At 37.4% G+C, this 22558-nt stretch overlaps 1 protein-coding gene and 1 pseudogene across 1 annotated transcript; one reads left to right on the forward strand and one right to left on the reverse strand.

Annotated features, from left to right (window-relative positions):
* The window catches only part of LOC144376686 (putative N-acetylated-alpha-linked acidic dipeptidase), a 143857-nt pseudogene that overhangs the window by 30822 nt on the left and 90477 nt on the right, over positions 1 to 22558 (reverse strand).
* Positions 9407 to 16120, forward strand: LOC144377158 (tripartite motif-containing protein 43-like). The gene is made up of 6 exons (XM_078046853.1): positions 9407 to 9897; positions 10714 to 10809; positions 11398 to 11628; positions 12401 to 12423; positions 13790 to 13887; positions 14970 to 16120. The coding sequence occupies exons 1-6, from the start codon at positions 9499 to 9501 to the stop codon at positions 15482 to 15484; spliced, it is 1362 nt and encodes a 453-aa protein (XP_077902979.1). The 5' UTR covers positions 9407 to 9498; the 3' UTR covers positions 15485 to 16120.

Consider the following 22558-nt stretch of genomic DNA (forward strand, 5'->3'; position numbering starts at 1 on the left):
AGCTCCCTCTTTTTCTATTTCCTGAAATAACTTGAAAAGTATTGGTATTAATTCTTCTTTAAAGGTTTTGTAAAACTCTGCTGTATACCCATCTGGTCCTGGGCTTTTCTTGGTTGGTAGTCTTTTGATGGCTTCTTCAATTTTATCCATTGATATTGGTCTGTTCAAATTTTGTGTATCCTCCTGACTCAGTCTGGGCAAATCATATGACTTAAGAAATTTATCGATGTCTTCACTATCTTCTATTTTATTGAAATATAGGTTTTCAAAATAATTTCTAATTGTCTTCTGTATTTCTGTAGTATCTGTTGTGATATTGCCTTTTTCATCCCATATGTTAGTAATTTGAGTTCTCTCTATTCTTCTCTTTGTTAGCATGGCTAAAGGTCTGTCCATCTTATTTATTTTTTCGAAGAACAAACTTTTAGTTTTGTTAATTTTTTCAATAGTTTCTTTTGTTTCAATTTCATTGATTTCTGCTAGGATTTTAATTATTTCTTTCCTTCTGCTACATTTGCTGTTGTTTTGCTCTTCCTTTTCTAGGGCTTTGAGATGAAGTGTGAGCTCACTTATTTGTTGTTTTTTTCTTTTTTTGAGGAATGACCTTCAGGTGATTAATTTCCCTCTTAAAACTGCTGTCATTGTGTCCCATAGATTCCGACATGTTGTGTCTGTATTTTCATTTATCTCTAAGAATTTTTTTTTTATTTCCTCCTTTATGTCTTCTGTAACCCATTGATTATTCAGTAACATATTGTTCATTTTCCATGTGATGTAGGATTTTTTTTTCCTTCTTTTATCATTGATTTCCAGTTTCATTCCATTATGATCAGATAAAATGCATGGTATTATCTCCACTCCTTTATATTTACTGAGGGTTGCCCTATGGCATAATATATGGTCTATTTTTGAGAAGGATCCATGTGCTACTGAGAAAAAAAGTATATCCATTTGATGATGGTTGATACATTCTATATATGTCAGTTAAGTCTAGGTTATTGATTGTGGTATTGAGTTCTATAGTTTCTTTATTCAACTTTTGTTTGGAGAATCTGTCCAATGATGAGAGAGGTGTGTTGAAGTCACCCATAATTATTGTGTTGTGGTCTATTTGATTCTTGAACTTGAAGAGAATTTGTTTTATGAATGTCGCAGCACCATTATTTGGTGCATACATATTGATAATTGTTATGTCTTGTTGGTGAATGGTTCCTTTTAACAGTATATAATTTTCTTCCTTATCCCTTTTGATTAATTTAGTCTTTAAGTTGATTTTATTCCATATGAGGATGGACACCCCTGCTTGCTTACAAGGACCGTGTGTGTGGTATATTTTTTTCCCATCCTTTCACCTTCAGCCTGTGTATGTCTTTTCCAATCAGATGTGTCTCCTGGAGGCAGCATATTGTTGGATTTGTTTTTTTAATCCATAATACCAGCCTATGTCGCTTTATTGAAGAGTTTAAGCCATTAACATTAAGAGTTACTATTGATATATGGTTTGTACTTCGAGCCATGTTTGATTATTTATCCTTTTTTTAAAAAAAAAAATTAGTTTGTTTCTCCATGATTATCTTTCCCCTCGCCCTCTGTCTTTACCGAGGCACTTCCCACTGATGGTTTTGGTTATTGTTTTTCATTTCTTCCTCTTGTTGTGTTTTGCTCAAAATGCTTTGCAATGCTGGTTTTCTGTCTGCAAATTCTTTTAACTTTTGTTTATCATGAAAGATTTTTATTTTGTTGTCATACCTGAAGCTTAATTTTGCTGGATACAGAATTCTTGGTTGGCATCCATTGTCTTTCAGTGTTTGAAATACATTGTTCCATGACCTTCTTGCTTTCAGCGTCTGTGATGAAAAATCCATTGTTAACCTTATTGGTTTACCCCTGAATGTAATCTGCCTCCTTTCTCTTGTAGCTTTTAATATTTTCTCTTTGTTCTGTATATTGGATATCTTCATAACAATGTGTCTTGATGTTGGTCTACTGTGATTTTGTGTGCTCAGTGTCCTGTATGCATCTTCGATTTGTATATCTGTTTCCTTTTTTATTTCTGGAAAGTTTTCTGTAATTATTTCATTCAGCAGGTTACTCATTCCCTTGGTTTGAATCTCTGTACCTTCTTCTATCCCAATGACTTGTAAGTTTGGCTTTTTATGTTATCCCATAACTCTTGGATGTTTTTCTCGTGATTTTTTACCAGCCTTTCTGAGTTGGCTAGACTCTTTTCAAGATGATATATTTTGTCTTCATTATCTGACGTTCTAGTTTCTACTTGCTCCACTCTGTTAGTGATATTCTCAATTGAGTTTTTAATTTGGTTTATTGTTTCCTTCATTTCTAGAATTATTGTTTATTTTTTATAATCTCTATCTCCTGATAAAGATGCTTAACTTCTTCTTTTATCTGTTTATCTAATTCATTCTCAATGTGTTCTTTCGCTGCTTAAATTTGCTGTCTCGTATCTTCTTTAAGGTTCCAATCCATCTGTCAAAGGTGTTCCTTGAGTTTTTTATATGACCATTTTTCTGATGACTCTAGGTCCTCCTGAATATTTAGGCTGTCCTGCATTGTTTGTTCTCCTTTTCTTCCTTGCTTTTTCAAACTGCTCATGTTACTTCTTGTTCTGTTTGACTGCTGAGTTAGTGTTTACTCCTATAAATTTATTTGATGCTTGGGACGAAAGGTATTAGAATTGAAGGGAAGAAGTCACTGTAGCCTCAAGTTTCAATGAAGTTATCTCCTCTGCCGCAGTCTGGTGACGTCAGTTCTCTGCCATGGTGGTATCTCTTGCAAATGGCGACAGTTCGTTTTCCTTTGCCGGGTGACCAATGCAATGGGTGGGTCCTTACTGTCTCTCCCATGCCCCGTTTCAAATCTGTGGCCACTACCGTAAAGGCTTGGTTGGCATTTACCTCCGTAGGATCAGAAGGGCTGACTAGTTATTTCAGCTGGATGGATTAGTGCTGAGTCACAGCTGTTTGTCTGTGGGAAGCAGGCAAACGGAAGCTTGAATTCAGCATATCCGGGCTCAGTGTGTGTTCTGAGAGGCCCAGACTGTTTGCCCCAGATCTACGTCAGCTCAGCATTGCCTAGTGATCCTGAGCAAACAGAATTTAGACTGCTTATGACTCCCTATGCCCGCACAGCTGAAGAGGTCAGAGACTTGATCTTTCCGCGCCTGCCGCCATGTTGGAATCAGGCAACTTGATTTTTTCTGGATATATATTTTAATGTTTACACTTAACAAAGTTCACACTTATCCTTTTTATAACCATACAAAAAAAAAGTCTTAATTATCTAGGGAAGTGGTTCCTGGCATGAAGTCCCCAGACAAACAGAATCAATATCATTTGGCAACTTGTTAGCCATGCAAAGTCTCAGGTCAATCCTAGAACTAGTAAATCAGAAATGAAGCAATTTATGGATAGCAAGTACCACAAGTGGATTCTGATCATGACAAAGATTGAGAAACACTGAAATGAAATGGCAGCCTGAAATGAAATGAAATTGCAACTACTGTGGAGGCTGAGCAGGAAGATCACTTGAGTCAAGCCTTGAGCCAGGAAAGTTGTGACCAACCTGAACAATACAGAGAAATTTCAGTTTACAAACAAACAAAAATCTCAAAGATTTGTTTGTGTTTTAGTTATGTGAAGGTTTATTCTGTCATGTTGAAGCCAGATTTAAAGTTAAGTAGTCAGTGTAGTTAGGTAAATCAGGTCTAATATCAAGTAAGATCCAAAATGGAGGCCATCTTGAGAATGAATTCTGGGAAAAGCAGAACAACTCTTGGAATGTTAATGAAGTCCCAGAAAACCCAAGGCCCAGAGCCCATCCCAAAGAAGTGTTAATGAAACAGCTCCCAGCAAACATAAGATGGTGACTCAAAAGTCCTTCCTGCCCAGATTACTTCTTTAGCCCACCTGTGCCCCACTCTTTGGGCCTTCCTACCTACAGTCCATCACTGAAAGATAACAGAACAAAGGATAGGAATGGGGGGGGGGAACCAGATGAAGACCTTAGGTATAAAAAGGGGAGACAACCGCACTTCCACTGATTCCACCTCTTGGGACCCCTTCTTCCTCCAAGAGAAGTCTTTTCTGCTATCTTTTAATAAACTTCTACTTTCCACTCTGACCTTGCCTCGGCACCTCAGCGTGCTTCTCTGGTGTTATTCTTCAACATTGAGGAAGCAAGGACTCAACACCAGTCAACAGCAGTAACAATGTATTACTTTTTATCTCAGAACAGTTCTTGGGAGAACGAGAGATAAAAGTTTCATAAGCTGCATGAATAATCTCCTTCTTCTCCTTCTTCTTCTTCTTCTTCAGTTCAGGCGGAGTGAATTCATGAGTATTTTAAGACTGAGGCACATCCTTTATATTTGTTATTTTGAGACAGAGTCTCACTAAATTGCTTAGGGCCTCACTAAATTTCAGAGACTGGCTTTGAACTTGCAATCCTCCTGCCTCAGGCTCCCAGCAGCTGGGATTATGGGATTACAGGTGTGCCCCACCCCACCCAGTTTAGACGAATCTCTTAAAGTTGCACAGAATAGGCTGGGACTGGGGCTTGGTGACAGTGTTTGCCTAACCTAGAGAGCTCTGAGTCCTGGTGGGCCCTAAGTTGAATTCATTCCCAGTAGGACTAAAAAATAAAAGAAAAAAGTGTTATAATTTCATAATTTCAATGTGGTTATGAGGCCTAACTATCCCAGTCAGTTTTTTTTTTTAGTAGAAGACTTGATGACAAAAATTATTTAAGGAGGAGGACAAGCCTAAATTCCCAATATAAAAATAAAATTTTAAATCTTTTTACCCATCATAGAATGTCTCCTCAAAAAAAGTAAGGGTTTAATATACTCAGAGCATAAGATTTTCTTTAGTATATTTCTCAGCCATAGCTCTTCCATTCATAAGTTAGAGTCATTGCAGAATTAAATAGGTGATACTGTTTTTTTTTAATGTGCTTATAAAGTGATCAAAGTGTAGATTCCATGTGCGTGACATCTGAAAATAATATTTTTCACTTAATCTTTCCGATGTTTTAAAAAGAGAATTCTGCATACATGTGATTCCCCCCAAAAAGCTGAATCAGCATGAGATCAGCATTTTCAAAGTTGGTTACCTTCAAAGAGGTAACCGGGTGCCCCCTAGCATTCAGTTACCGGAACTGCCAAGGCTACTATTTTAAAATCATTTCTCAGTCCCAGGTTCCACAATCAGTACCATTTTGATACTGGGAATTGAACCCAGGAGAAATTTAGCTCTGAGTTACATCATCAGCCTTGTTTACTTATTTGTTTATTTTTAAATTATAAGACAGGCTAAATTCCTTAGGTCCTCACTAAATTTCAGAGGCTGGCCTCAAACTTGTGGTTCTCTTGCCTCAGTCTCCTAAGTGGCTGGGATTACAGGCATGCACCACCACTCCTGGCCTGAATTTTCTTAATAAATATAGATTTTACTGAAGAGAGAATGGTGCTACAAATTTTGATTAAGAACTGGACATAAAGTCCCTGAGTTTAACATTAATGGGCCTCCAGAGTACAGCTGTGCTTTGAGAACCTAAGATCATTTATAGAAAGCACAATTGTAAAACTTACCAAACCATGAGTTGTATATATATACACACATATGTACATTGGAAAACTAAAAGATCAGGTAAGAATTCTCATTCCTTCTGAAACCCGTTCATTCCTACAGCTAAATCTTGGTTTAAAATATGCCAGGAAAGGGAGGCACCCAGATGTAAAGATCATTTTGGAAGAGTGGGACTATGAGTTATTCCTTTGTAAAACACTATCTTCCCAAATCAATAATTAAAGAAACTATTTCTGATTTTTTCCATTGTTGTTTCTTTTTGTTATAATAAGCAAATTACAGCTGACACAGCGAAGTCTATCTGTAGTTCAGCTATTCAGAAGACTAAGGCAGGATGATGTCCAGTTCAAGCCTGAACAACTTAGACTGTATCAAAAAATAAAAATAAACAATTATAATGTAAATTAAACATTAAGTTGCCCCACAAAGTTCTATGAGCTAGGTCTTCTTGGCCTTTCTCCCCTGCACCCCCGAAGTGGGTCAGGCAGTGCCAAACCAAATTTCTGCCACTTATGGAGGCCTTGGGAAGTGTGATCTGGAATGTGAGAGCAGGAGAAATCTCCAGGGTGGAGTGGGATCAGTGATTTCCTTAGATTAACATTAAAAAAAATATCATCAATGACTGCATTATTCTCTGCATGACAGGATAGAATTAAAGCCAATCTCAAATAAAACATTTTCAAATTTTCTAAAACATTTGTTAAGTGTATAAATTGATGATACCTCTTTTCTCCCATTTTATAAACAAAAATAAAAATATTCCAAAAAATACATTTAAATTTGATATTTGAAGGGTAAATTGGTTTATAATCAGTGACTGTTGATGAGAGGAGGTTTCTACAAGATTGTTTATGGAGATCTCTGTTTTGGACACACCTAATCAATCATCCAATCAATCATCCACTCAAGACTATCCCAAGCTCCAAGAAATGCAATCTTTTGGAGAAAATGGGTGTGGTTTCTGGGGCAATAAAAGGACACTGCAAGAGCCCAACTTGTTCTTCTCCAGAGCTCACAGAGTGCCTTTGGGACTGGCTGAGAGATTTTGGAAGTCTTCCACTACCGCACAGAGGCCCTGATTCCTGTGTTGACTTCATATTATTACTTCAGCAACAAGTATTGGTGAGCCCACAGACGTATTTCTTAGGTGAGTATACAGAAAAGCAGCTCCTGCTACTTCCCCATATCAAAGCAAGCAAATTTATGAATTTTAATTATCAGTAAAATGAACTTGTTTTCTGTGAAGTGATGTAGTTTGCTTTCTTAGTAATGTTTAGACTGCTGTTTGTTGTCCTGTTGCATGCCTTGGAATAAATTTGATGATTAATTTTACATAAATAATTTATGTATTCCATTGTTGTTAGTATGTATTAAAGGAACCAGTTTACATCCTCACAAAAGTTTACAACAGTTCCTTTTTCTTACATCCAGAATTTATTATTTATTTTGTATTCTTGATGATTGCCATACTCATTAGAGTGAGACTCACAAGTTTAGATTTTCATTTACCTGAGGGCTAAAGATATTAAAATATTTTTCTTTTTTCCTTCCTTCCATTTTTTTTTTTTTGTGTGTGTGTGAAGAGCAGGAAAGTACTAGAGATAGAACCCAAGGGTGTTTTACCAACTGAACTATATACCCTGATCTTTTTATTTTTCATTTTAATACAGGGTCTCATCAAGTTGCTTAGGCCCTACTAAGTTGGTTGATGATGGGCTTGAATTTGTAGTCCTCTTGCCTCAGATTCTCTAGTCTCTGAAAGTACAGGTGTGCACTTTGTGCACACTGGGCCTTTTTTCATATAATTGTGGGTCATTTGTACTTCTTTTGAGAGCTGTATGTTCAGTTCATTAGCCTATTTATTAACTAGGTTATTTGTTTTTATAGTGCTTAGATTTTTGTGTTCTTTCTGTTCTGGATATATATATTATAATATTATATATATTATCTGTGGGAAGAGAGATTGACAAAAATTTTCTCCGCTCAGTAGTTTTTCTTCACTCAGTTGTTTCTGTGGTGTGCAAAAAGCTTTTAGTTTGGTGCCATCCCATTTACTAATTTTTGTTTTTATTTTCAGAGCTGAGCAGGTCCTATTCAGGAAGTCCGCTAAAATGCATTCTGCCAGAAAGCACTGCTTGTTTCCTGGTGGCAATTAAGTTAATTATGTGTTTTTCCAGTGTGATAGGTATTTGGTAATGATTTTAATGACTTGCTAGATATACCTATTTGCTGTAATTTGTGTATTTTTTTATTACAAGAGTATAGATAATAAAGATAGGAGGGTACAACAAGAGGTTAGTATATTCCTGTTAGTAGATTTTGACTGAAATCTGATTCAATTTTGCAATGTTAAGCTTAATCATCAGCCCTTAGGTATTTCTTTATTTATTTATATGTAAATTTTTAAATTTATATAGGACAGCAGAATGCATAACAATTTTTATTACATATATAGAGCACAATTTTTCATATCTCTGGTTGTATACATAATATATGCACACCAATTCGTGTCTTCATACATGTACTTTGGATAGTAATGATCATCACATTAACCATTAAGTATTTAGAAATTGTTTTGGGATAGTGAATTCTAGTTGAAATAATAATAATAATAAGAAGAAGAAGTAATAATAATAGTAATAATATCTAAGGTGATATTTAAATAAAATAATTAAAGTAATAGTTCAATGGTAGGGCATTTCTTTCTCTTTCTTTTTCATTTTTTATTTTTTTTAAATACAGCACTGGGAACCAAATCCAAGGCCTCTGCTATTTTGGGCAAGACTCTACCACTGAGTCCCTAGCTTTCATATGCCCTTTTCTATACCAATTATGGGCAGTGAGCAATATGATTGATGTTAAAAGCATTCAGAATCCACATTATAAAACTCTAATTGGGTCAAACATTCATGGTTAAGATCATTTAGAGGAATGTCACATTTTTATGAAACTGAGATTCTTTCTTTGTTTAAGAAAGGAAGATTTATAACTTCATTTGATAAGGTAGTTCACATTTTCTGTAAGTATTTGGATGTGGCAACTGTGACATAGGATACCAAAGTGTAATAATTATTGGGTGAATCTTTATCCTAATTATGTTTCCCAAACAATTGAACATGGATACAATTATGGGACACTTCATTGTCTTGTTTTCTAGACAGCTTTGCCGAGCCTGGTATCCATGTTCGTATCTAGGGTCCCCATCTCCTTCACAGCAATTTTCTGGATCTTGAGTGCCAGAGGTACATGCCTTGAAGCCCACTCCCTGGATGGGCTTGTGATTGCTGATGGGGCATTTTTTGGTCACCACTCCTTGATGGCAGAACAACCCTTCTCCCCACCATTCTTTGTGGGAGCCATTCTGCCTGTGCCCAAGCTGGAAAGGAAGAGCACTAGGGATTATAAGGTTCTGTTTTATGCATGAGGCAAAAATAGGATGGGAATGCTGATGACTAGGTAAGCAATAGTGATTTCTAAAGTTTTTGAGAGCTCTGTTTATGCCTCCATTTTCTGTTTGTGTCATGAAAAATAAAGGCTATTCTCCCAAGACATAGGCTTATTATTGGGTAATAACTTGAGAACAATTTTGATTAGTTTAATCCTAGAAGCAAGAGAGGCTGAAGCAGAAGAATTGTGAGACCAAAGCCAGTCTCAGCAAAAGCAAAGAGCTGAGCAACTCAGTGAGATCCTGATTTTAAATAAAATACAACATAGTACTGGGAATGTGGCTCAGTGGTTGAATGCCAATGAGTTCAATCCCTAGTACCACCTCACCCGCCCCCCCCTCCCAATTTTTTTTGTTGACTTAGTTTCTTGTCTTTCCAGACTACATATATGAAATTGTTCTGATTCTCTTCCCTTAAAAAAATAGGGGAAAAAAAAGAAGAAAAGAATGGACTCAGACATCCTGCAGAGAGAACTCACCTGCTCCATCTGCATGAATTATCTTATAGACCCAGTCACCATATGCTGTGGGCACAGCTTTTGTTGGCCCTGTCTCTGCCTTTTGTGGGAAGAAGCCCAAACTCCTGCACATTGCCCTATGTGCAGGGAGCCATCACAGCAGATTGACTTCAAGAGCAATATTCGTTTGAAGAATCTGGTATCCATTGTCAGAAAAGCCAGTGTCAGGCATTTCCCGAGCTCTAAGGATCACATGTGTGTGACCCACAAGGAGAGAAAGATCTTCTGTGAAGAGAACAAGACCCTGCTGTGTTCGCTCTGCTCCAACTCCCAGGAGCATGGGGCTCACAGACACTGTCCCATTGAAGAGGCTGCTGAGCAGTACAGGGTAAGTGATGCTTCTGAGATAGTTAGAGGGCAGGGTGACTAAGACTATAAGGCACAAGAACCATTGTTACTGAGTGCCATATACAAGTATAGGTAACAGTGATAAAATTATGAATAAAGTATGTGAGAGTATCTACATTCATGAAAACTGAGAGTGTGAGGAAACTAATTTATTATAACCTATTTCAATAACTTGATGATATGGTTTTACTGCTTAGGGCACTTTAAAGTTCTCATGATTATAAGAGTGTCTAAACTAACAAAACTAAATGTTCTGCTGGATGTGGTGGTGCACACCCATAAACCCAGCTACTCACAAGACTGAAGCAGTAGGATAATCAGTTGGAGGATGGCTTGGGAAAATTAAAATATATAATAACTTCTTAAAAGGACTGTTGATGTAGCTCAGTGGCATAGCACTTTCCTAGAATACATGAGACCCTAGGTTCAATTGCTAGTATGGTGGGCAGGGAAGTGGTACCACAAATTCAAAGGGCTTTTATATAGGATATATTAGAATGATACTCACAGAATATTAGTGTCATTAGATCCAAATTCTGAAGCAAATTGCCACACCACCTAAGAATTAACATTGCCCATGTATTTGCCAATTTCTCTAGGAAAATGGTTTTATTACATTGTGTGATTCCATAGTCCGAATCCCCTAAAGTTGATAATTATCCACACCAAGCAGGGAAACCCTAGCCTCTGTGCTGCATAAAACTTTTTTTAAAATATAAATTGCTTGAAATTCTTCATCATTGTGGGCCTGAAAACATAATCAACTTGCTTGTCCAGTGTTCAACTTCTCTTACAGGAGAAGTTTGTAAAACTAATGAGATCTCTTTGGAAAAAGATCCAAGAAAACCAGAGAAATCTAAAAGAAGAGAGCAGAAAAATTAACCAATGGGTTGTAAGTATGAGAGTCTATTTCTTTCAGAATCAACATTGGATAGGAAAGGTAGACATTTATTGACTCATCAAGTGAGTTGGAATCATCACAAAATTTTAGGAAGATCTTTCTTGATAGCTTCTACTTGTTGGATTCAAAACCGCACTGCTACTCAGGGAGAATTGTTGAGCTATGGAGCAGGGAAGTTTGATATTACTGACCTATTTACTAACAAAAATGAAAGTGTTGCATACAATTATTTGTGAGTTATACATGAATTCAAAATGGCTTGCATTCAGACTTTCTGATTTGTGAAGATATATACAGGAATTACCAATGAAAATCTTTCTTTCTGGTTGTTTCAACAAGTCACAAAGTAGATGAGTTTGAGAGAGGAGTGTTCTGCCTCTTAATATAGTTAATAATGAGTGAAAAATAAATGAAGGGAAGAGAAGAATGAATTAATGGTTTATGAGAAATAGAAAGACACGAATTTATGTATATAGTTTACTAGCATAAGACATGAGTCAAAATGAATAGATGATGTTATAAAGTGGAGGAGAGTAAAGTTGACCTGATATTTGATCTGAGAAATTTGTGTCCTTGCAGTGGTATGTGCATCTGCACAGAGAGAATACCAAGGCAGCTTATAGGATGCTGCATCCCAGTGTCCATGAAGAAGAAAAAGAACATTTGGAGACACTTTTAAAGGAACGCAAATTGAATATACAGAAAATTAAGAAAAGCAAAGCCAAAATGCTTCAAAAGGGGAAACAACTAAAGAAAGACTATCAGGAGCTGATGAAAATGTGCCATAAACCATATGTGGAGCTGTTTGAGGTAAGTAATTGGGACATGACTGAAAATATTTTTTGTCTTGGCCACATTATTTGGTACCAAAGACATATTTATATGCATTCTGCATTTTTGGTGGGATCTTCCCCCTTTGGGAATAACAGAAACTGTGATTTCATGCAGCAAGCAAGCTTTGTTAAATTGTGACAGTAGGTTCCTCAGGATATGTGTATTTCTGAAATTATCCTTTTGTAGGTTACTTCATTAAGAAATAGAAAGAAACCAGCTGGGGCTGGGGCTCAGTGGTAGAACACTTGCCTAGCAAGTGTGAGGCACTGGGTTCATTTCTTAGCACCACCCCTAAATAAGTAAATTAAATAAATCTCCATCAACATCTAACATATTTTAAAAAGAAAGAAATGAAAAGAGCATTTTGTTCATGGGTATTTCATTTTTGTCCAGATGAGCAACATAAAGAAATTTGAAAATAGTTAACATTTATTACATTCTTTTATAATTCGAATGTCCTTAGTTCAAATTGTCCTTAGCACATGTCACTATGTGAATAAGTCCTGCAAAAGATCTCTTTTCAGACAGTTGCTGGTTTGCAGCATTGCAGAATAACCCTCAGGGTTTTGAATTTAGCAAAAATTAGATTCTTCCTGTTTTACTTTTATGGTAGAAAATTAATTTACAAGGAGTGTTGAGGTGGTGGTTGTAATTTTTTAAGTTTCTCAAATACAAAGGCTTAATGGTAGAATAGCTAATTCTCATGAAATTTAAGCTTTTCTTTCTTTTTTTTTTTTTTTTTTTACAGAATTTAGAAGACACATTGGCAGAGTAAGTTTGACTTTTAATGCAAATTGGGGCACCATAAAGGTTGTGAATACCAATGTGTTTCTGACAATGAAGAAAGTACTTATTAAGATAGCGTACATTTCCTCTATGTGTCTGTGTTTTACTGAATATGATTTCTTGTTCCCTTTTTATTAAAACTGAGCTTTTCCTTCCCTGGAGCTGAAGGGTGTAGTTTTTGCTGAACTTAAGCAGAGGTTTCTAAAGACAGCTATCTATAATTTTAGATTTCAAGTCATAAACAAATTGAGGTACATGGAATAGTCCTTACCAGGTGATAGGTGAGAGAAGTAGGCAGAGAAAAAAGTAAGAAAGATTCCTTAAGACTAGAACAATCCTGATCTGGGCACAGTGAAGCAAGCCTGTCATCCTAGTGGCTCAGGAGGCTGAGACAGGAGGATCATGAGTTCAAAGCCAGCATCAACAAATTAGGAGACTCTGTCTCAATTAAAAAAAAGACTCAGCCAATATCTCAAAGGTCACTGAGGTAATCTAAGTTTTTTCTTTTAGACCCATTACATCATTTAGCTGAGCAATGTTTTTTATTCTGTCAGCCAGAAGTGTTTGCATCAGCTATCTTTACGTGTTCTCATCTGCCTTTTAAAACTTTTATCATGTGCTTGATGATCTCCACTTGAGAAAACTAAGGAATATATGCCATCTCTTCAACTTGAACTATGGATCCTTAATTGAGAATGTTCAGAAAGGTACATATTTTGGCTGGACACAGTGGTGCAGGCCTATAATCTCAGCAATTCAGGAGGGTTAGACTGCAATTCAGGAGAATGGCACATTCTTTGAAGTCAGCCTCAGCAACTTAATGAAACCTTGTCTGAAAACAAAAAGGGTTATATATATAGCTCAGTGGTAAAGTGCCCCTAGGTTCAATCCATGGTACCAAAAAGAAAGAAAGAAAGAAAAAAAAACAGAGAAATGTACATCTTTTTCTTTTTTTCTTCGTTTTTATTCATGGGATTTCAATAAGGGCCTCCTACGTGTCAGGCAAGTTCACTGAGAAATATTCCCAGTCCAGAAATGTACATCCTAATGCAATGGCCCCCAAAGGGAATATGTATAGACTCCCAGAATAAAGTCCTCAAACTTTCTTTCTTTGGAGAGAGCATTGCTTTTCAGACACCTCCCATCCTCTTCTTACTTCCTGTGGGCTATAAATAGTTTTTCATTCTTTTACATTCTGGTGTGCTCCTTTTCATTAGGTTTCATTAGAATATGATTTAGATAAGGAACCTTTAGTTGAGCCATTACCATTAGGTCTTAAACACTGTTTGAATCTATCATTGTTGAAGTCTTTGGTGCCAGAAAGATCAATTTATTTATTTTTTCCTTGCAGGTATGAGTTAGTGTTCCTGCACATGCCCCAGCCTGTGAGGCCACAGCTCAGTGCTCATCCCATCACTGGACTGAGAGATGAACTTAACCACTTTCAAGGTGGGTGTCAATCTGTTTGAGGGACAGCTACACTGTGCCCTACAATGATGGTTTTCTATGGGTAATCATTCTCTCTTCATTAATCCTTGACCTAATAAAAGTGATCAGCCTGCAACTAAGAATGCAAAACATATTTATTTATGTATACCATGTTAAAATATGGAACAATGTAAAGAAAAAACATAAATGAAATGTTGTATACAAGCTCTGTCACAAAAGTTTCAATTAAGGAAAGGAAATAAAAAGTCTCACTAAGCCCTAGAAACATCACCACATACAATATCATTTGTTCACTGAGTCACACTAATGGACTCAAGTCAAGACAATTTCAAGAGCAATTAATTATGATAATGGGTTTATTGAATTTAAATTTGTAAAAGTGGTTTTCTTTAATGTTTTCTAGTAACTAGATTTGTAATACATTACACTTGATATAATAAACAGTATACAAATATAAAGTAATGAATTCACAGAACATTTTATGAACAATGATGAAGTAAGTCATCACTTGGTGAAGCAGTATATGGAACTCCATGGTAGACCTAACCCTGACAGGTTAGTTTAGCAGAAAAAGGGTCAGATGGAACCAAAAGTAAAAGGCAGAAAATTCTCAACGGGAAACCAATTCTGTAATAAATAGATTTTCTTAAATATAAACTTGGTTTCTTAACCAGAAGATTGATATATCACTGATACATTTATGTAATTATGTAATAATAATCATAGTATCTACTATCCATGATTACATTTATTTTTGTCTTTTTCTTTTCACAAGAGAGAATTATGGAGGTTAATTTTATTGCTATGGACTTGAGAATGCTCAGGTGTCCAGAGTTTCGAGTGTCATAAAAAATAAGCAGCAGAAGTAAGCTCTATGATCAATGAATTTTTAGGAATATTTTCCCTGTAGTTAGTAAGTGTTCAGATTTACTGGTAGCACTTGAATCTGATATTTTTCTAGCCAAAGCTTTTCCATTAATCTTTGCTTGTTTTTTCTTGTAAGTCTCTAAATCAACTCTCATTTTGTATGAATTGGGGCAGGGGGAAGGCCTGATTTTGGCTGAATTATTCTCTCTTCACAGTGAACATTTCTTTCCATAATGAAATAAGCAGTCACAATGTAGTGCTGTGTGATGCGAGAAGACTGATGTTTGGAGAAGATGATGAAGATGAAGCTTTGAATTCTGACAGATCAAACTATTTTGCTACATGGGGAGATCAGATCTTCACTTCTGGGAAACATTACTGGGAGCTGGATGTGTGTGGCTCCTGGGACTGGGCTGTGGGAGTCTGTAGGGATCCTGTGGTAAGGAAGAACCACACACTGCTTGAATCTGAGGACATGTTTCTCCTTTTATGTGTGAAGGAGGACACACATTTCAGTCTCTTGACCACCTCCCCAATATTTTCTCTCTATATAGAGAGACCTATGGGCCGTGTTGGTGTGTTCCTTGATTTTCAAAGTGGAAGTGTGAGTTTTTTGAATGCTACCAGGAGTTCCCTTATATGGACATATCGTATTGGGTCCATGAATTTCCCTGTCAGGCCATTTATTTTCCACAGTCCACACATAATTAGGGATAATTCAGGAAACTAACTTCTCTGCCTGAGAACTTCATATTTAAGGGACCCCTTCTCAGTTGAAGCAGACCAATTACTATGACTATTTTTTTATCCCTATCTTAATGTAACCTCATTTTATTAAATATGAAAATATGATACAATATGAAATTTTGTTTGCTCAATTTTACCTTAATAAAACCATCTTTAGTTGCCTATAATATAAGCTGTTGTTGATCCAATGTTTCATGACCTTTGTGTGATTACAAAAACATGGGTTTGTGATTCCGAGTCTAGATTAATACAGGAACAGAAGAGTTTGCACATCTACACAGATCTGGTCATCCAGAATGCATGTGTCAGTTTGAAATCTTCTGGATCTATTCAATACACCTTAAAGGGAAAAAGGTAGCCTAGGCATGTGTGTTATCATCATGGTGGGCACATGTAATTTTTCACATTAACTTAATGAACAGGCATTGTAGCTCAGAAGAATGTCTGGCATTCAGGGTTTGATTCTATCAGGAGTGGGTATATGGGGGTTCAAGATTTATGATCATTCCCCAGGGCATGAGACAAGAGATGGGAAGATAGTGAAAGAGAGTACAAACTTGTACACTCTACTGACTTTTCCATCTTGCCATGATACAAGAAATACTCAGTTGATTTTTTATGGTTGTCATGACATACTCAATCATGTTTATGAATGTGTTTCTGCCATCAAATGTTCTAACTGAATATATTGTAGAAATCAACAAATGTTAATAAAAAATTAAAATGTAAAGCTTGGTAGACTTTGTCAGCCATACCTGGGAATGGGTATTCACTATGTAAACTTGCCAGTATTATTTCTTTTCACTTCTGGTGAAAAGACTTATGCAGTTTACATTTCTTGAACATTTACTATGTAGCTTATGTATAAATATATCCTGTATGATTTAAATACAAATATACTTATACTGCTGTGCTTGGTGGAACATGCCTGTAATCCTAGTGACTTGGGAGGTTGAAGCTCAAGACCAGCTTTATCAATTTATTGAGGGCCTAAACAAATTATCAAGAGCCTGCCTCAAAAGTAAGTAAGGCTTGAGGGTGTAGCTCAATGGTTAAGTGCCCTGGGTTCAATACTCAGTACCAAACAAAACAAGAAAACTACCTATACTACACTAATTATGAAAAAGAAGCTGAGCCAGGAGAAATTAAAGAGATTTGAAATAAGGTGATGTTTCCAAATGAGATTTCTTTAGGTTCTGTGTGTTCCCTCTCAGGTGAATCAGCTTAAGTGATAGACTAGCATTCATTCTAATGACTGAGTTCAGATAATATAATGCAAGTAGAGCTTACCCTAGTACCTAACAGTATCCAAAAAATAAATATTGGCTGAAATATTAAAATATTATTAATAGAAATAATTAACTACTTTAGTTTTCTTTAGATGCATTTACTTCCTACCATTGGTTTATCTATGATGTCAAGTGCTACCAGCAAGCTCAATCTACCTTCTTTATTCTCAGTAGGTAAAGTTGCAGCCTACACTGCTAATAAGATGGAATTTATGCAGTTTCTTACATTCATGTTCATACTCATATATTTTTAACCTTGACAGTAGCTTCATTTCTGCATTTTAATCATGCTCACGAAAAAGCAACTTAATGTTAGTTTAAATTTTTCATATAGAATACATATTTATAAAAAATGCCTGCCTTAGGCTTAACATGAATTGTTATGTTCTAGATCAACACAGGTTTTAGTATTTTAGTATTTTTCTTCTAACATTAGAATGAAAGCATAGTGTAAGCACATATTGTGCTAGCCTGAGGAAAGTTTCCAAAGTTCTGCTAACATAAAAGAACAGGAAAATATTAGAGGATAATGTTAATGAAAGACAAGAAATCTAGATTTCCAGTTTTGAATTTTAAGGAGGTTCCACTATTTTGAAATTTGAAATTATTATTTTATAGTATAATGTTGATTTTGAAATTTCCCCAGAGATAAAATAATGTACCAGGGGAATATGAAGGTCCATAGTGATAAGAAAGCATAAAATTGGACTTAGAATGATGTAGACAATAGAGAATGAAATTGACATATTATTAAATCACTAAGTCAAAGGTGCTGTAAATCTTCTTTATGTGTCAAACACAAAATACTTTTATACTTTGAAGACAAATGCATATGAAAAAGAATATGTGTTTTATAACAAGTGAGATATGTCTTTTTTTAAAAAAAGAAAATATTGATTGTGGGGTATATCCATGAAAAAAAATAATGAGTTGTGAAGAAATTATATCATTTATAACATGTTTAATTCCACCAAACTGTGGGTTCATTTCTCTATTTCTTGTTGGTATTGGAAATAGAACTCATTGGGTACTTTACCCCTGAGTCACATCCCCAGTCATTTTTTATTTTTTTGAGACATCGTCTTAAATTGCACAGGGCCTCACTAAGCTGCTGAGGCTGACCTCCAATTGGTGCTCCTCCTGCCTCAGTCTCCCAAGTCACTAGGATTACAGGTGTTAGCATGTGGTCTGAAGGTTTTTTTGTCACTGGTACTCAGTGTAAAGCCAAGTCTCTCATACGATCTGTTAGGGCACAGGCCAATCAATGCTAATTTTAAAGGAATAGGCCAGTGTGTTGTCATTTGTTTCTCCAAATATAGGAGGTGGTCAAAAGGATGATTTTTAACAACTGGAATTGTAATTATGTACGCAAAAAAGTCAATTTGTTGCCACGTGCCATCCAGCATAAAGGCTAAAAAATATCCTGAGAAGCAAGCCACTGGAGAATGGCTTGGTGTTTTCTACATCCTTTATGTTTCCATTCTATTCGTTAAAACTTATCTTTTTGGCACACCCAGCTGCAAGATATTTCTGAGTATGCCAGATACACAATGATAGATATTTTATTTATTTAGAAAAAATAAATAATAATGGGCACAACAGAATATATACTCAAGAGTTCATGTTCAGTGCAATAAGGTACTTTTTTTTATTTCAGGGATTGAATCCAGGAGCTCTTAACCACTGGACCATAGTCTCTGTCCTTTTGTTTTTTGTTTTTATTTTGTGCCACAGTCTTGGCTGGGCACAGAATCACAAGCCACTCACAGCTTTGTAGATTCAATCAGCAATTCTTTATTCCCAAACTCACACTGGCCCTGTACAAACACGTTCTGAGGAAATCCAAGTTCTGCCCCACAATTCACATCCCAAATACTTTCTGAATTTCACGAGAACTCAAGGGGAACTCAGGTAGCAGTATATGCTCTATTCCCATCAGCAATAATCTTAAACCTGAAACTGCCCTAAACCCAGATTGTCTTAAAACAGGATACTTCCTAAAACCTGCAGGATACACCCTAAACCTGGATCCACCCTCGTCCTTGAGCAGGGTCACCTTTCTCAAACACACATGCAATGTCACAGCGAATTTCCAAGGCAAGTCCATTTAACATGGGGTACACTGGCAAGGAAATTTCAATGTGTCATTCCTATTTGGCAATGGCCCTCAGCATCTCTCCCCTTCTGATTAATTAAACAACAAGCAATGTGGCTTAAGGACCGTGCCTGGTAGGTTGTCCAATTCAACATATGGTTCTTACCCGTCATGGGAAAACTGACCTCTAGGCGTCAGCCTCCTGTCTTAGGTTGATACCACTGCAATCGGATCAACCCGTCACTGACTACCGGTCCAGCATTCAACCATACTTGTGGATAGGCCTATGCACTAGTGGGGGGGGGGGGTGAGGTTCTTGCCTCACCTCTGTTGGCCCCAGATTTTAGACCATCACTAGTAGAAGGGAGGAGGATACAGAAATGCCAGGACACCAAGGCAATTGAGGGCTCCTTAGGAAAAATTACATCACTGGTGACACCATAAGCAAAGATATGCCAGCACTACCACAATTAACATGGGGTGCGCTGGCAAGGAAATTTTGATGCATCATTCCTATTTGGCAATGGCCCTCAGCAATTTTGGAACAGTATCTCATTAAGTTGCTGAGGATATCACTGCTGTGCTCAGGTTGGTTTTGAACTTTTGATCCTCTTAGCCTCCAGAGTGGCTGGGGTTACAGGTGTGTGCCATTGCACCCAGCTGAAAGTAAGGTAGTCTTTAATCAGGGATTAGAGGATACTTTGAGTTGAAACCAGGAGTGTTTCAAGTGTGGGTAAACTCTGCTCTTCAACCTTGGTAATGTGTTGAGTGTTTCCTTATTATTTTCTAAGTGAAGGTCATATGGCAAGGAGCAGCTTACTTCTTTTTAATCTCTTAAATGGATGACTAAAACAGAAACAATTGTCAAAATTATGAAAATGCTTCACAGAAATGTTTCCTTATTCTTACTCATCGGACCAACTACATTCCATAGTTGACTCTCTTCCTCCTGTTAATTTTACACAGCCCTTTATTAACTAAGTATATTATTGAATTTTTTCCTCACCGTGACCAAAATACCTGACAAGAACAATCTAGAGGAGGACAAGTTTACTTGAGCCTCACAGTTTGGTTTCAGAGATCTCAATTCATAGATAGCTGACTCCATTACTCTGGGTTAAGAGTGAAGCAGCTCTTCAGAGGGAGAGGGAGGCTGCTCCCCTTATGGTAGCTGTAAGAAAGGAGACAGGGTGGGAGGAACTGGGACACAGGGAAGATGTACTCCAGGATAAATTTATGTATCTATTTAGTAATTTCTTTCCAGCCATTATAACAAGAACTTCTTACTCTAATGATGCTTCTGAAAATATTTAATTACATTTTAAAAGACATTTTTGTGGTTATGGAGATTAAACCCAAGGGCACCCTACCACTGAGCCATTCCCTATCCCTTTTTAATTTTTTTTTTTTTTGAGACAGCATCTTATTATACTGCTGAAGTTGGCATCAACTTTGTGATCCTCCTGCTTTGGACTCCGGAATCATTGGCATGATAGTTTTGCAGGATTGCATGCAGGTTGTTACATTTACTTACTACCTTTCAGTTTTGAAGACCTGTATCAGAATTATTATAACCTGGGATATAGAATAGAATAGTAAAACCAAGGCAAGAACACTGGAATCCTTGACAATTACATCAAAGATAAAGACTCTCCTAGTTGTTTATTCATTTAATTCTTTTATTTTTCTTTTGGCAAAAATTTAATTCTTCAAAGAAATATCAATAAAAACTTATGGGAAAAGTGAAAGTAAAGTGACCACAACACTCAGAGCGACCAAGAGACCTTTATTGCAGCAGTACAACAGAGGAGAAAAGAGAGAAAGAGAAGTGGTGGTGGGGGGGCCGGCTGGGGAAGGCTTTTATAGCCCTTCTGCTGTGCTGCCTAAATCTAACAGCATCTCTGGGTTTGCAAGTTACCTTGTTGGCACACAAGGGGGTTAAGTGCTTGGCCTTCAGTGGTGGGTTGAGTGTCAGCCTTGAGCAAGGGGTTGAGTGCTCAGCCATGAGTGGGGTTGAGTGTTCAGACCTGATGCAAACAGGTGATAAAAGACCAGACAGAGGGGGTTTTAGTGCGTGGGCTATCCTGCAGCTAACATATGTTCAGCCTGCCCTGCAGACAACACAGTTCAGCCTGTCCTGCACCTAGCATTCCTCCATTTTTGTTTTTCTAAGTGACATGGGGGCAGTGTAAAATTTTCTGGCTACTTCCTGCTTAATGGTGTTTCGCTTGGGACCTAGGAGAGAAAATGAAGAAATGTTCAGGGGACAGGTCTGGGAATACCAAGGCAACTAGAAATAATATCCAGTGTCTATAGACAGTTATTTTGGCAGGGACAAAGTCCATAAAGGTTCCTTGAAGCCATAGTTTGTCAATGGCAGGCATCAAACCATTTCTGAGCGGAGGAGATATGTGGTATCTGTCATTGGTCCTGTCATAGGGACTCTAGGAAGTATCTAAGGTGGCTTGGTTGAATCCAGTAATGTTAAGTGTGACAGCCTGATTGCAGCCAGTGGAAGAGCAATTGCCTTGACCCATAAATTGAGAGTGGGTGGTGTCATCCTGGTGCCATGTCACTTGGATGTAGAAGCGCCATTGTATGGGGTCCTGTCCATCGAGGTTCCTACAATTGAGAATGCAGTTCCTGAAATAAGACTGAATCCCCCAGTTGAAGAGGGTTCAATTCAGCTCGTGGTTGCACTGGGATTGAGGCAATGAATGGCCCAAGAAGGCACCAGTCTGCCTGTTCCCTTAGGAGTTTGTGTAGAAGTATGAGATTAGGCAGGTAGGACACAAGGGGAGGAGGAGTGATTGGAAAGCTTCGGTTGATTAAGAAAGGGTTCCCATAGGGTTTCTCAAAAGGGCTAAGGCCTGAAGGAGCTCTAAGGGCTGCCTAAATTCCCATGAGGGCCAATGGCAGGAGATTGGGCAAGAAGAGCCTGAGTGCAATAGCAAATTTAGTGAGATGATCCTTGAGAATGCCATTAGGCCTCTCAACCTTACCTGAGATTGGTGGCGGAGGTGGAGCCTCCAAATGATGTTGAGGCCTTTGGAGACTAGTTGAAAAACCTGAGAAGTGAAGGCCAGACTGCTGTCTGGATGGAAGCAGGAAGTCCAAACCTGGGAATGACCTGCTGGATGAGGATGGATGTGACAGTGTTAAAAATTTCCCTGGATGTATAAAGGCATCTATCCAACCTGAAAAAGTATCAACCAAAATAAGTAGGTAGCAAAGCTTTTTGTGTCTAGGCATGTGAGTGAAGTTGATCTGCCAGTCTTCATCTGGCTGGTGGCCCCTCATCTGAGGTGTGGGGAGTTTAGGTTTGATGCTTCCTTGTGGGGATACTGTAGAGCAGACAGAATAAGCAGAGTGGACCTGATGGAGAGTAGTTCTCATTCCTAGGAAGAGAAAGAAGGGTTGTGAAAATTGGAAAAGGGGTTAGAAGGTTTTAGATGGGCACAGAGTCTCTGGAGCCAGAGGAGTTGGTCATGAGTCGTAGGTCTCCATCTTGGGCATCAGGGCTGGTAGACTTAAAGAAGTAATTGATTGACCAGCTTGTTGGTGAATTTGTGTATCTGATCTTGCAGGAACTTCTGTAGGCAATTTAATAGACATGGTCCTATTAGGAGAAACATAAAGAGGACTAATAGGGGTCCTGTGAGGGGGAGGAGCC

Source organism: Ictidomys tridecemlineatus, chromosome 4 (genome assembly GCF_052094955.1).
Source record: "Ictidomys tridecemlineatus isolate mIctTri1 chromosome 4, mIctTri1.hap1, whole genome shotgun sequence".
In the NCBI taxonomy this organism is placed as follows: domain Eukaryota; kingdom Metazoa; phylum Chordata; class Mammalia; order Rodentia; family Sciuridae; genus Ictidomys; species Ictidomys tridecemlineatus.